Below are 15,700 nucleotides of genomic sequence, written 5' to 3'. Positions count from 1 at the left end.
AGCATTGCCAGTAGATGGAGGGACGTGATCGTTCCACTCTATTCAACATTGGTGAGGCCTCATCTGGAGTACTGTGTCCAGTTTTGGGCCCCACACTACAAGAAGGATGTGGAAAAATTGAAACAGTCCAGTGAAAGGCCACAAAAATGATTAGAGTGCTGGAGCGCATGACTTATGAGGAGAGGCTGAGGGAACTGGGATTATTTAGTCTGCAGAAGAGAAGAATGAGGGGGGATTTGATAGCTGCTTTCAACTACCTGAAAGGCGGTTCCAAAGAGGATGGATCTAGACTGTTCTCAGTGGTAGCAGATGACAGAACAAGGAGTAATGGTCTCAAGTTGCAGTGGGGGAGGTTTAGGTTGGACGTTAGGAAAAACTTTTTCACTAGGAGGGTGGTGAAGCACTGGAATGGGTTACCTAGGGAGGTGGTGGAATCTCCTTACTTAGTGGTTTTTAAGGTCAGGCTTGACAAAGGCCTGACTGGGATGATTTAGTTGGGGATTGGTCCTGCTTTGATCAGGGGGTTGGACTAGATGACCACCTGAGGTCCCTTCCAACCCTGATATTCTATGATTCTATGATACAGGGTCTGGCCAGGTGGTAGGATGCAGGAGGGGGCTCAGGGTTGGGGCAGGAGGTTGGGGTGTGGAGCGTTTACCTGGGGCAGCCCCCCATGTGGTGCGAGGGATGCAGGTGGGAATGTTGTGGGGGTGCAGGAGCTTCCGTTTGGTGCTCAGGATGGGGGTGTGAATGTGGGGGGGTGCAGGAGTCAGGACAGGGGACTGGTGGTGTCGGCTGGGGTCACGGGGGTGCTCCCAGCCCTGTGCCCCAACCCAGCCCCAGCCCCCTGCACTGAGCAGCTCACATCAGGGGGCTGGGGGGGGTATGTGCAGGGGGAGTGTGGGGGCCCCACCTTTGTTCTGCCCTGCCCCGATTCCACCCTCTTCCCCAAGGCCCCACCCTCGCCTCTTCTCCGCCTCCTCCCCCGAGCATGCTCTGCCCCCTCCCCCCCCAGCCCTTCCCAGAGCGACCTGAGCTCTGGCAAATAGCTGTTTGGTGGCAGGGGAAGCGTTGGGGAAGGAGGGGCGTGAACATCGCGCACTTGGGAGAGGAAGCAGGGAAGAGGCGGGGGAAGGGGGAACTTGGCTGCCGGTGGGGGTGGAGAAAAGCATACAAAAGGAAAGGGATTTCTTAGAAAATGTTCTCCCTTCTCTTTTATATTGGGTGATCCAACTCAAGCATCCTTGCTGATATCAACTGTGGAAATCCATCACTGGGAGAGATATGATTTCTTAGAAAGGGATTTACAGATCATGGTGATGCACAGAAGTTAGATCCATAAGTTTCTGCAATGCAATGAGTAGTAAACCATGTGGAATAAACAGAGGCTATTAATTGCAATGGGCTTTGCTGGGTTGAATCTGAACTCATTGGAAGCAATCCCATATCAATGCAATTGTACCTTAGGATACTATTTTACGTTAAGTTCAACTCCTGTTAAAGACAATGGCAAAAGTCCATTTGATTTCAGTGAAAGCAGGATTGGACCTTGAGGTCAAAATCCTGTCACTCACACCAAGTCTGAGGAGCCATGTTTCATGGGAGCTAGGGGGATAATAACTATCGTAGCTTCTGGCAGTTATTCATCCCTGGTACTTCCTAGCCGATAGATTACATATGGAAAGCCTCCATGAAGTTGTACTCCATGATATGCAATTATGGCTTTTTGACATCCAGCCTTTTCTTCCTGGGTAGCAGAACTGCATTAGTTCCACTTTGTCTGAGCTCTTACACAGGTATATAGAACGAGGTAGAATTTTCCCTTTAAAATATAAAAGAAAATAAATTTGGGTAATTTGGGGGTAATGTATTAAAAATACCTGGCCTACTTTCCTGTAAATTAAATGAGAAGTGAATTCACCAATTTACTTTGTCGAGTAATGATGGCGAAACGAAGATTAATTACATTATAATCTCTTAAAAAGAAAAGGAGTACTGTGGCACCTTAGAGACTAACAAATTTATTTGAGCATAAGCTTTAGTGAGCTACAGCTCACTTCATCGGAGCTTATGCTCAGATAAATTTGTTAGTCTCTAAGGTGCCACAAGTACTCCTTTTCTTTTTGCGGATACAAACTAACACAGCTGCTGCTCTGAAACCTGTCTTTATAATCTCTTGTGTTTGGAAATCGTCCATCAGTAACTGCAGAACTTACTGGTCTGTTGAGCTCAGTAACACACACCACTAATTAGTTTCTGCAACTTAGATTAAAAAGCACAGGGAACACAATGATTGGGTTACCAAAATTCAAATGATCTAACCTAAAAATCTATAGTATTCGAAACTGCTATGCAATTGAAATCTCAAACAGGTTTGAGACCATGCCAGAGTATATTGACACTGAATCCACCTGGATGGACTTCAGATCCCAGATAATTGAACCTGCTATGACCGTCATTGGTCTTAAAATGAGAGCCAAGAAGCCCTTAGTCTCCATTAATAACAGAAACATCATCAAACAGCATCATGTGGCTCATTTGAGAGGTGATATGGTCACATATCATAAACTAAATGGCATTTGTAATAAAACAGTACATGCTGACTACTGAGCTCTTATGGAAGCCAAAGCCATGGCACGTGAGGAAGCTTCTGCCAGTAGTGATGTCACCTCCTTGTATAAACACTTGCACAGCCTCACTGACAAGAAAGTCATTCACTCGGTGTGCTCTACTTCAGTTCTAGTCAGCTAATCAATACAGAAGTGGATTGCATGGCACACTGAAGTGAACATTTCAGTCATAATGTAAACGTACCCCTAATTTCTTTGGACCCTGAAATAAAAATGATCCTGGTGAATGTACTATCAACAAAACCCACAGAATTATAAAGACACTTAAGGGAAATAATGTGGCAAGAATCTGTGGAATTCCTGTGGCACTGCTAAAATAACCTCTGAATCATTTTGGCTGCAGACGGTGTTCAGTATAATCTGGAGAACAGAGTTGGTCTTGCCTGAGTGGCAAACAGGCATATTTTTACAGCTTTAGAAATGTAAAGGAAGCAAATGAGACTGTTGTAATTATTGAGGCATTACTCTTCAATGTGTCTCAGGTAAAGTTTTTGCTTCTGTCTTGTTGGCTAGAGCCACTGATAAATGTAGGAGCAAGAGAAGACCACAACAAGTTGTCTTAACGCCTGGTCCTTCTATGACAAAGCATATCTTCACAGTCTGCCAGTTTATCAAGAAGGCACAAAAGACCAAACACCCCATTCACACTGCATTTGTGGATATCAAGTCTGCATTTGACTCTGGTAGGGAATCACTCTGGCTGATCCTGAAACCGGCAAATCTCCCTGACAGGCTCTGTAGAACATTCTGTTTCCTGTTTGATGACTCGTCAAGCTAACTTCTTGTAAAAGGGATGAGAACTGCCTTCTTCTGAATTAGGTTGGATGCTTGACAAGGGTGTGTTGCTGCTCCAGAAGCCTTTATTACTGTCATAGACTACACACTTGACCAGGCTCCAAGTAAATGAATTTTAGGCATATGCCTTGATGATAAGAACCTCACTGACATTGATTTTGCTGACAACATAACACTACTTGTTGAATCAGTGGATGAGCTGGTTGTGGTACTTGAAGCCTTGAAAAGCTCAGCGGCACAATCGGCCTGAAAATTAATTGCGGTAAAAGTAAAATTAATCCATTTGGTGATTTTGAACATGGTACCAGGCTGTAACATCCTATAAGGTTAACACCCATTGAAGATTGTTGGTGATTTCACCTACCTCCAAAATGTTGTCAATATCACAGGCAGGCTTGAGAAAGAACTTGAAGCCCACACTGCAAAAGCATCATCAGGAATGGGGCACCTCATCAGGAATGTCTTTCGCAAACCAAACACCCTGATAAGTAGAGAGATGAAGCTGAGAATATATAGTGCTTTGATGGTCAGTATTCTGACAGGGGACTGAAACATGGCCCCTCACTGTCAAGATTGAAAGAAGTTAGACACCATTCAGATGAAGCATCTCCAAATAATCAAAAACATCACGTTACAAATTCAAGTTCAATGATGACACCCATTTTTTAACTAACCAGGTCCCACTCTTTCAAATGGTTGCCCAATGCCTTCAAATGCCCACCAACTTCCCTGCAAGAATCATATTTGATTTTGGCAGCAGAACTGAAGAGACCCTTTGGAAGGCCTAAAACATAATGGCTGGATGGCATCAACAGACACCTTTTCCTCACAGACATCCTACACCATAAGCTCCAGATTTGGCACAGGACAGAACATCATGGACGCACAAAACATGTTTGGTGATCTCTGTGTTGTCCAAGTGACAGTATGAGAACTAATCAACCAACTAACCTGTAAATTCTTTGAATTTTCAAAATAAACATTTTTAGTCTGTCTGCCTCTAATGCAGGCAAGGATCCCATGAAGAAAGGAAAAAAAATAAAATAAAATAGGGTCATTTGAAGAAAGCTTGACCCCTCTAGAACTTAATGCTTATCATTTATATTTTCTACTTTAAAAATTGCTAGCTAAAATAAGGAAAATAAACACCTATAAAGGTGTTTATTTCGATTAACATGTAGTGAACCACAGAGCAAAGAAAGTCAGAGTTCAGGCTAAAACTCCTTTCTTAACTCTCCAGCTGAGTTCTGCCTTGGCACATACCCAGAATAAGCCCAAGGTTTCAATGATTTTGTATAGGGTGTAAATCAGGGCAGAATTTGATCCTTCTTGGCTATGGACCTAATGCAAAGCCTATTGAAGTCAATGGAAAGCCTGCTGTTGGTTTCACTGGATTTTGGATTAGGGCTCATTCTGCCTGAGAGAACTGCTTTTTGGTTTAGCCTAAAATTTGGGGCAAGAATGAAAAATGTTTCTTTTTGTGATCTGGTCTGTTTTCACTGATGGTAAAATTTGCTTGCTTGTTTGTTTTTTCCCCACGCTGTTCTTCTGGCTCCTGTCTCAGGTTCAGGAAATTCAACATAATTCTGTGGAAACCGTCATTGGCACTCAGACGTGAGACATTTTCTTTTTAGGAAAACAATTGTAATGATTTTGCATATCGTCAGATAATACTCATGCAGAAATGGGCTTTAAGGAGTGATTTGAAGAAGAGAAAGGAGGCATTTGGCATTGCTAAGTAGTTGCATGTTCCAAGTGAAGAGGGTGGCATGAAGAAGACAGTTGAATGAGGAGACCGAGAAAGCTATTAGGAGAGAGTGAGAGAAACAAAAAGAGGAGTAGAAAGAACGAGAGCAGGGATGTGTGAATAAAAACATTTTTCAGTCAGTTGGTTAATTCACAACATTCAAATTCTATTTACTAGAAAATATAAGGGTATTTTTGTTAAAAGCTCTATGTGTACTATAGTAATGATATGAGATATTCACTCAAGCAGAAAATTATGTGTAGTATGCAAACAAGTCATAGATAGATTAAGTCACCATGTGTGTTCAGTCACTGTCAGCCAGTGGAATTCAACTGCCAATTTATTTTTGCCTTTTTCCAGCAGTCTCAGCTGGCTGCACAGCTGGTCAGCACTATTCATTTCAAGTCTCTGTACACCTTTATGGGAACAGTTCAAACAATCCAAATCCAGTTTGTAAGTTAAATAGTCATCCTCTGGTAATAATCTGCCTTGCCTCTAGTTCCCTACCTCAGAGAACAGTCCCATTTCAAGTCATCTTAAGAGAAGGGTTTATTGTTTAAGGTCGAAATGTGGGCTAGTTATTGGAAAGACAACATAAATTCAGGAGCAGACCAGGGATCCAGCAAAAGAAACTGCACCCCAAAAAATTTAATTCTCCTATTACAAAAGAAATAGGGAAATCACACAGAGAACATTTGAAAAGTATACAGATTGTGACAAGGGACAATTTTTCAGCAGCAAGTCAGTCCATTAATTCTGCATGGTTAAAAAGCTATAGGGAAGATCCTCTAATTATTATGAGAAATATGTTTTTGTTTTTAAAATAATAAAACCTCTCTCGCTAATAGTTGCATTACTATGAGTCATAATGTTATTTGCCAGTCACATTCAGTTCTCTCCCAAAATATAACTGTCAAACCCTGATGGAGGGCTTAGCAGCTACAAAATTAAAGTAGAACACCCTAAGAGAAAATTCAGTCCTTAAACAAAACTGTTGACTCTTTTTTTCAAGACAAATAGACCCCCACTAATAATGATTATATGGATTAAGGCTGACTTCAACTAACAATTTGTAAAGACCCCAAGTGTTAAACTGTAGCCAGATTTCTTTCTCACGGATATGCCCAATTACTTTAAACTGGTCCCCAAACTGAATTTTCTCTATCCATTTGGAGCTTATTTTACAGTCCGCCTGCAGCACTCAGATAGATTTGAATTGTGGAAAATATCTACAGATTTTGAAAGGATCAAATCCTTTAGACTGCAGTCTACCACCATTTCTTATTTTCCCCCAGGAAGAGGGGAAAAAAAAACCACCTGTCACAACTCATCAAAACACCCTGTGTTAAAAAACAAAATTTTCTAGACACTTCATCCAATTTGGGGTGAGGCTGGTTTGGGGTTTTCGTTTGTCCTGCAAATCTGAGTCCTACAAGAAATAATTAATACAATGGCTGTTTCTACCATGTTGCTTCTGCTAGGTTTCAAGCCTTTAATAATTTTATTAAGATAATGTTGAAGTAAAAAGAAAATGGTACACAGTTTAGGCATAGAAGTTTCTGGTTATCAGGGAATTAGGTACAGATTACCAAGGGGTGCGAAATTTGGTTTAGGAGCGGGTGGCGGAAGGAATACATAATTTGCAATCTCCCCGATTGGGAGTAAAAGTTTAATGGGTCAAAGTACAGTCATTGAGCTATGGGGGTATGTTGTCCATATAATGGCTATGTTCAGGTGTGGAGTACAGTGAGCGGGTACGATGATGAGGATGGATCTACCCTCATTTGGTGGGATTTATTGTTCAGTGAGTTTATGGTTCCAGTTCATATGGTCCAATGGAAAAAGTCTCTCAGTCTCTTTCCCACAGTTGATGCACGATGTCGTACCGGCTCACACCTCCTGGTACTGTTGGTGGCCGGTGATGTGTTTGATGTAGATGTCCCTGGACCATCGGATGGTGTCCGAGACCATGAGGCGCCGCATGAGCCGTGCGTAGTGTCGACCGATCCCACAGGTCCGCAGCACACGCTCGTTGGAGGGGTCCCCAAGCGCCCAGGACTCCGACGATCAGGGCATCCATCTGCACCTCATAGCCCTTTGCTCTCAGGGTGTCGGCCAGGGGGGGTGTATTTTTCCAGCTTACGAGCTCGGGCTTCGCGGAAGGCCGGGGTCCTGTTCTTGAAGGAGACCGTGATGTCGACGAGGATGATCTTTTTCTGGGCTTCGTCAGTGACTACCATGTCAGGTCACAACTGGCTGTCGGTACCGGGGATGGCGCAGGTCATGGCGACCTCCCCGAGGCGCGGTGTGATGGCTTTCACTAGGCGGTTCTGGATGTCGTTGTGGCGCAGCTGCCAGGCTCTGGAGAGGGGCTTGCAGCTGCACAGGACGTGGGGCAGGGTCTCATTGGAGTAGCCACACTTCCTGCAACGCTTTTCTTGGTTCCCGTGGTGGACGGCTCTGTTGAGCGGGATGCAGTTGAGCCAGGCGCGGTGGATGAACCGCCAGTCGGCAAAACGGGTGAAGCCGCCCCAGGCGAGGAAGTGGTTGCTGGCGTCCCACTTGCTGGTCAGTTCAAAGGTTTTACCCTGGTCCAGTTTACGCTTCAGGGTTTCCATGTACAGCAAGTGGATGGCTGCCTTCAGGGTCCTCTCCAGCATGCCCCTGGCGCTCGGGGTGACGATGGTGTTGTCGTCGGACCTGATCTGTGGCACCAGGACTCCCAGCTCCTGGCGCTCCTCACACCACTCCCAGCGGCAGCCGATGCACTTCCCCAGGCGACGCGTGGCATTGCGAGCATGGGACCACAGTGAAGCGATGTCGCCACCATCCCGTCCAAATTCGCCATCCTGGGAACCGCTCAGGAAGCTGGCAGTGTCTTGGTTGGAGGGGGCTCTGCCGATCCGCTTCTTTGTTGTGTCATGGAGGGCGTTTGCTGCGATGTTCCTTACCATGGTGTCGGGACACGTCAGCAGGCGGAAGGCATGGGTGATCACCGCGATGTCACACAGGTCACCCATGCGGGGGACATTGGCACCGCCATGCCTGTGGGCGATATAGACGAGCTCGTTGCTGGCTCTCTGGGGAAGGAACAGCCACTTCTTCACCAGAGGCCGGACGAACTTGTCTGTTTTGTTGAGGGGTACCTTCGCCACGGCGGATCCCCTTAGGACGGATGAGATGTGGGGGGATCAGGAAGGTGTTCAGGGTGTTTATCTTCTGCCACGGTGCTAGCAGGGAGGTGTTGATCTTGGCGGCATCCTGCAAGATCTCCTGGATGGTGTCTTCGGGTGTCTGATGGACATGGCAACCTGTCGGCGTGCCGAGGTGTCGGTACATCTGCCCCTCTGCCAGGGGGATGACGGGCTCGCCCTGGATCTGGAACCCTCTCGTCTGCACCGAGTCCCTTTTGCTGCTGTCGATGTGGAGAGATGCACACTTCTGCATACGTTGGAGGTTCTCTGGGTCGTCCGCGGTCAGGACCAGGTCATCCACGTAAGCCAGGACGCTCACCCTCTCACCGTGGAGGTTGAAGCCATCTGCACCATTGGAGATCGCTCGCAGCAACGGCTCCATGGCAAGGTTAAAGATGATGGGGCTGAGGGGACAGCCCTGCTTAACTCCGCTCCGGATCGGGATCTCCGTGGTCTCCCCTTCGACCGAGCGAATGGTGGTGCTGCATCCCTTGTACACCTCTCGGATCACATGGAGGAAGTTCTCTGGCATCACAAACTCCTGGAGCGTGGCAAAGATGTGGTGGGGCATGGACCCAAAGGCATTAGCCAGGTCGAGCCAGGCTACTGTGCACTGCATCCGCGCTCTTCTGGCCATTTCGATGGTGGTTTGGAGGACAAAGTTGTGTTCATAGCAGCCCTCGCAGGACATGAAGCCTTTCTGAGTGGAGCTGATGGCTCCCCCCGCTCACCGACCACTCCGTGATCCTCGACGCCAGGCAGCTGGCATAGAGCTTGTACATCGTGGAGCAGAGGGAGATGGGCCTCCAGTTCCTGGGGTCATCACGCTCACCCTTCTTATACACCAGTACCATCATGGCCTTCTTTCTATGACTCTTGTTTTGTCCAGATGGCATATACTTAATATTGCTCCAGCAGTAGATTTCTATGAAAGAGTTCAGTAGTAATGAAATATATTATATTCACTGTTTGTCCAACATTACATGCCGATAGCAAATAAATTATTAAAACAGAATGTATTCACATTGATTGCTGTGAAGGTTATACATGCATCAGTGAATCAAAACAAGCGCTCAAAAGATAGAAAATCAATTTATGTGACAGATAGGAAAAGCATGGATGTTGAAATCTCTTTCATACATTTGGCTGTTTTTGAAAAAATAATTTCATATAACAGAAGTATTTTTAAAAAATGTTGCTTTGACTGAACATAACTAATGTGCAAAAATTGGAGGCCTGAACAGAGTGATAATACACCTTGATAATAATAAAGCTTATAGTAGCTTTATAGTAGCTTGTGATAGAATATAGAATAACAATTTGATTTTATTATTGTGCTGAAAATGCAAAGCTTTTCACAATGTACTTAGTATCATAAATAAATTCCCAACAGCAGCATTTACTGCAAATGGTGTTGATTTTTTTCCTCCACATACGAGTTGTGGTCTAGGAATAATCAAAACTAAGGTTTACCCTCTAGTAAAATTTTGTTCTAAACTTTTTTTTTTTTTTTACAGAATTATTACCCAAATGCCAACAGATGAATTGCCGATACAAATGTAGTATTTCAAGGAATGGCACCGGCTGTTACTGTGAGGATGGATATGAAGTAGGCGATGATGGAAGAAACTGCAAAGGTAACGGAAATGTGGTTTTACCTTCTCTAAGAATAAGGCCCCAGTCTTGCAAGAAGCTACATGAAGGAGAACAATGGCATTTTTGCAGAGCTTCTTGCAGGATCTGAGCCTAAATTTGGTTTTAGAATGGTTTAAACAGATGGTTAAACTATATTTACACAAAACATGGCAGGTAAGGTAATCAGGTACAGTGCTGCAATGCAAGAGATCCTAGAGAGTTCCCACATTTGCTGCTGCTGTTTCACTGGAATCACATTTATATTTGACCTGCCAGCTGTATCTTCTCAATGGAAGTAGCATCTTTTTAGAAATGTACAATAAGTTGTGAAGCACAGCAAAATTTACAGCAAGACCTGAAGGTCTCTCTCTGGTGTTTACATCAGAGACAAATGTGTCTCTATGGTTGGAAGCTGTGACTCCATCAGGGCCAACTACTGTATATATGTCTTGAGGATGACATCAGGGATAGGACTACTTCCCTGCCCCCCGCCTTCCCTACATGTCTCACACTGATGACTCATAGTCAGCCAATGAAACAGAATGAGCTTTGTTCATCAGGGACTGAAGATGGGCCAGCATTTCAAAGGACCACTTGTGTAATCTCATAGCAATCTAAAGTGGGTCGCGGCCCCGCCAGCACTCCCATCTCGAAGGATGACAGACAGGACATCCTTGCTGATCCTTTCTATCCTCCTGTGCCTACAGTGTGAGGAGAAAGAGTATTAAGATCTGTTTAGGGCTACTCAGACAGGCCTGGAGCTCATCTGCATGAGCTTCCCCCTTTCTAAGCATCTCTGAGCCTCCCTCTCTTGAACATTCTCTGAAACCTTGTGAGCCATTTGGGGATATGATACCGCTTACAGCCATGTAAACCTGGGTCAGAGTTTGATCCATGAAAAAAAACCAAACCCTTAATCATATAGCTTAGTTTTGCACTTGCCTTTTAATAGGTTTTCTGCCAGTGAAGTTTAGATTGAAATTGATATTCCTTTTCTATTCCAGCAATATATGAATTTTGATACCCCAACACTTTTTTTCTCTTCAAAAGTAGATAGGGCTTTCCCATCACTTTATAAATGTATTCGCAGGCTATCATTCATCCTCCCCCCTTTAACAGAATTATTCTACATAAATGTAATGTCTTATATGTGCATCTTCTTCTGATCTCTGGGTTTATGTTTTGTACTATTTGAAAAAAATTGTTGGAACTTTTTTTCTTTCTAATGATTTTTGGCTAGATTATCAGCTACTGTAAATTTGCATATCTTGGTTATCTCCAATAGAACTGTGCCAGTTTACATTAACTGAGAATTTGACCCTCTATTTTTACTTCTTGTCTTGAACATTTAAATGGTTTGCAGTTTTTTATATTGTTGTTGACAGTTATAGGTAGAAGTTGATGATTCCACTAAAGAGCTTAAACCATTTAAAATAGTTTCCTAACATGAGTGAGTTGACATGCATATTCAGTTATTTCTACTTTTGAAATGCTGCTTCAATCATAGTCAATGGTGATTTTAAACGCTTACATACAGTACAGGTGGAAGTGGTCTCTGGTGGCAGCAATAACCCAAGTGGTTCTCTAATTGTTATGTTTCTCACTGATCATTTGAAAGCCTTTAATTTTCAAGCAGCTGCCTTGCAATATTAAATATTGGTCTTCTGTTTGGTCACTGGCATAGTTTCATCAGCAGACAGCTCAGATAAGATTGTGGCTGAAAACAATGAGAAAAAATAAAAATCTATCTATAGAGGGTTTACCCTTACTTTTGTAATGTTGTTTAGGGGGTGAATTTTGCAACCTCCCCCAAGATTTTACTCTTAAGTGAGGGCTCTTACTTACGTATTATTTCAATGTATCCTTTAGATTTAGATGAATGTAATGTGTATGGGACCTGTAGCCAAACCTGTATAAATACAGATGGATCATATGCATGTAGCTGTGTGGAGGGTTATATACTTCAACCTGACAACAAATCTTGCAAGGCCAAAAATGGTAAGTTGGATTTTTGTATACATTATAAGAATGATTTTTTAAAGTCCTCTGGGTCTGCCTTTCTCCCTGGTAAATAGGGTAGATGTTTATCTACATAGCAGAGATGGATTTTCCTTTAATTTAATACAGTGATCCATTGTTAGAAATTTAGAAAAACTTTTTCAGTTGTCATGGATTATTACAAAACACTTTTGAAGGAGGATTCTGATTAGCTAGAAACCTTTCTGAAGGGGTAAATAAAGTTGTGGAAGCTACTTTATTCAGCCAAGATTAGTGGAGCTGCCAATTCCCTCTTTCATCTCAATACATACAATTTCCATATAAATGCCACCTCCCTGAGATAACCTGGGTGTCAGGAAATTATCATGAGGTAATTATACCCTTGGGATATTAGAGACATGAGCCTCTGCCTTGCTCCGTGTAACATCCCAGGGAGTTGATTTGAAGATATTCATATTCACATTATGTCTTATTGGTTAATTAATGCATATTTTCATTGCCAATAATAAATTAAGCATTTAAGGGAATTAGTGAATTCTGTTTAATGAAGACAAATTGAACAAAGTATTTCCCTAGTCAGTGTATTGACTCAGCAATTCTTATTTTCTTATTTTCTCCTACAATCTGTTCAACATACATAATGACCAAAGCCTATTATAAAGGTATATTTTTATGTCGATATGTGGAAACCCAGAGGAAACAAATGTGTATTTTTCTATGTCAGTTGGCAGACTTGTGGCAGATACTGTGTTTTTGAAGCTAAAACGAGGAAAGACTATGGCAAAGAAACTGCATACTTGTGTTCTTATTTGAGCACCACTGAGAGTTACGATTTAAAATATTGATGAGCTCAAAAAGTAAGACTTGAAACTTAAGTTTTGTATTGATCCACATAGCATGGTTATAGATTTTTTTAAAAAAGGTAATCTGATACAAGCAACTCCGTACAGAGAAAAACTATTTTAATATTCTTCTCAACCCTCTCCATAAAAAAAGTTATTTCAGTGGGACATAACAGTAGTTGCATCTGATACAGTAAAAAACAATTCAGGACTGGGGAAGGTAGATGGCTTCAGGACTGATAATGAGATGAGTCTTTGACCTATAGTATAAATACAGCCCAGTATGTAATGATTGACTATGGTAACCATCTGTCAGTATTTCAGTAGCTCATGTGAAATAAGCTGGTGCTCTCAGCCATTTCCTCATGGAGAAATGCTTCTCTCTCTCTCTCTCATATATATCATAGTTTACAGCAATTTTTACCGTTACTGGCAGACTCAGCAAGGAACCAGTTTTCAATGAACACAGAGACCTATATAAGACACTTCAAGTCAAGGCTGAGATAGTGTGAGAAAATGCATACTGCTGCTGACCTTGTTGCACTGTCCTTTGAATAAGCAGAACAGGAGTTCCCAACACTCTTTCGCTGTGTGGGCTACATCTTAATAGAGAGAAATTGTCTCACATGCTTTCTTGTTTGCAATTGTATGAACCACCTGCTCTCAGAGTGACTATATAACATCTCTTTGGCAATTGCAGGAATTGGTTACATTGAAAAGTAATATTAGGAAGGTATTCAATGTATTTTTAGCTTCCTTTATACTGTTTAGCAGGTGGAAACAATGAGAGCTGCAGGCATTATTCATTATTATTCATATTTATTACAGTAGCGCATAAGGGCCAACCAAGAATGGGACCCCATTTTGCTGGACAAATACAAAATAGTAGATGGTTTCTGCCCTGAAGAACTTACAACTAAATAGACCAGACAGACACCATGAGGGAAGGGGTATAACACATAAGTAGAATGAACAATGTGGTGGCAGCAAACAGCGCGTTAGCTCCACAATTTTTTGTGGAGGAGGTTATTTAGGAGGGAATAAGCTGAAAGGAAGAGGGATAAGGAGACAGGTTCTGGGTGAAGCAAAGATGGAGAGGACGTGATGGAGGGGGAGGGTTGGAGGAAACAGTTAATCAGCATAGGATGGAGAGAGTCCTGTCAAAAATGTAAAAAATTCTGTTAACGTCCAGAGGTCCCAGCTTTGGTTGCTTCTGCTCCTATGGCCTGGAGTCTCTGGCTCCTGTCTGTAGTTCTCCTCTAAGGCCACAAGGGGGTTGGGGGGATGAGGGGAAAGGGAGGCACTACCTGTGTCTTAGTGCCTCAAAAGTGGAGGGAGCTATGTGCCCTGTTAGCTGTCTATGGGCTGCTAAGTACTTTAGGGACCACAGCTGAATTCAGTCTCCAGTGCCCAAATCTGTCACCTTTCACAAATCTCGACTTTAAACCAGACTGCAAAACAGGAATACAATAAAAACAGTGGGCTGAATTCAGATTCACTTATCTCTGTTTTATAACTCCATTTCATTAATGTAGTAACTCCTGATTTTCTGTACATGAGTGCAGAATTTGACCCATAATCTTTGTGGCAGAAATTTATTAAGGGACAAATCTGCCACTGCCTCTGCAGTCATGCTGTTCTGCTGCCCGAAGGGTCGGGGGAGGAGTAGAATTCCCAGGAACTGCTTTGATATCTGCACCCACTATGAAGCCTCAGGCTCAGTTTTGCAAAGATTAGTTCCCAAAGCTGCAAGGTGCGGGTGGAGTTGACAGTGGGTCTGTCATTAAAGTGAAACCAAAGGAACCACTGCTTCATGGATCCACCCATCTCCTCCCATCAGGAAAGGGTACAGAGGGGCCAAACTGCAGTAGTGGTAGCAGAGTGTCCAGAAATAGAGCATTCCATCACTACCACCCTAATACTGATGGTTCTTGGGCTGTGTGCTGCTATGCAGTATTTAAGCCTAACTGTTCAGCATCTTGATTAACTGTTACTTCAGAGGACATAAATAAGATGCTAAGTTGCTCAGTTCATTTAGATAGGTCTGGAGCAGATCACTTTTGTGTAAATAGCACCTATTGGTGGGGATGTTCAAATAGCTGTCGTAACAGCTATGGGCACACTATCTTTTTCTAGTCCTTTTACCTGCAGCTTCCTTTTATGAATAAAGATCTAGTTAATGACTTATTCAGATATGAAAAATGAAATCAGATGTCATTTTTTTGAACAGAGTTCTAGGTCTTTTTGTTTGCCAGGTTTTCAGGCCATGTTGAAAAGTCTGAATTTGATTAAGTTTGAAAGTTTTAGCTCTGGAAACGGGTGATTTTTCTTGCAGAAGCTCATACAAAATTTTATATCTCAGTTATACTTGATATAGAAAGAAATGGCTTGCAATGAGAGGAAGATATTTCTTCTTTGATCAAAAGCAGCCTGCCCTTCTCAGTCTTTACGACAAGCATGTGTTTCTTTTATTTTAGACAAAAGTTAAGCACTCCTAAATGGACTTCAAAGCGCAATGCTCTCATGAAAGTTCAGAGAATTAAAATTCCCAGGGTTTAGCATATACATCACTCCTTTTTAGGCTTATTATGAGAAGATGATTTAAATATGTATATATATAATATTCAGTCCTCTTTCGTTCCATGCTACTTGTAATATCTTTCTGACCCCCACGCCAACAATTATAACAACATTTGTTGATGAGGACAAAGTGCTTATACTTTACTACTGTTGAAGTACCCCTTAATAAGTGTTCTTCCAGCAAAGCAGTACAAAGTTGCTTGTAAACTGTTTTCGCCTCTTCTTCAGTGGAAATCACTACAAGGCAGCACTTTTCCTCATATTCCCTAAAGATTTTCT

At 42.7% G+C, this 15,700-nt stretch overlaps 1 protein-coding gene across 1 annotated transcript in view; it reads left to right on the top strand.

Annotated features, from left to right (window-relative positions):
- Nucleotides 1-15,700, top strand: part of LRP1B (LDL receptor related protein 1B) — a 1,292,938-nt gene that overhangs the window by 552,177 nt on the left and 725,061 nt on the right. The window contains exons 4-5 of the mRNA XM_074967293.1: nucleotides 9,884-10,003; nucleotides 11,871-11,999. Coding sequence (XP_074823394.1) covers nucleotides 9,884-10,003; nucleotides 11,871-11,999 — 249 coding nt within the window. The remainder of the gene's footprint in view (nucleotides 1-9,883; nucleotides 10,004-11,870; nucleotides 12,000-15,700) is intronic.

Source organism: Natator depressus, chromosome 11 (genome assembly GCF_965152275.1).
Source record: "Natator depressus isolate rNatDep1 chromosome 11, rNatDep2.hap1, whole genome shotgun sequence".
NCBI classification, from domain to species: Eukaryota; Metazoa; Chordata; order Testudines; family Cheloniidae; genus Natator; species Natator depressus.
The sequence above is the reverse complement of the archived record's forward strand: the minus strand, read 5'-3'. Positions and strand labels throughout refer to the sequence as shown.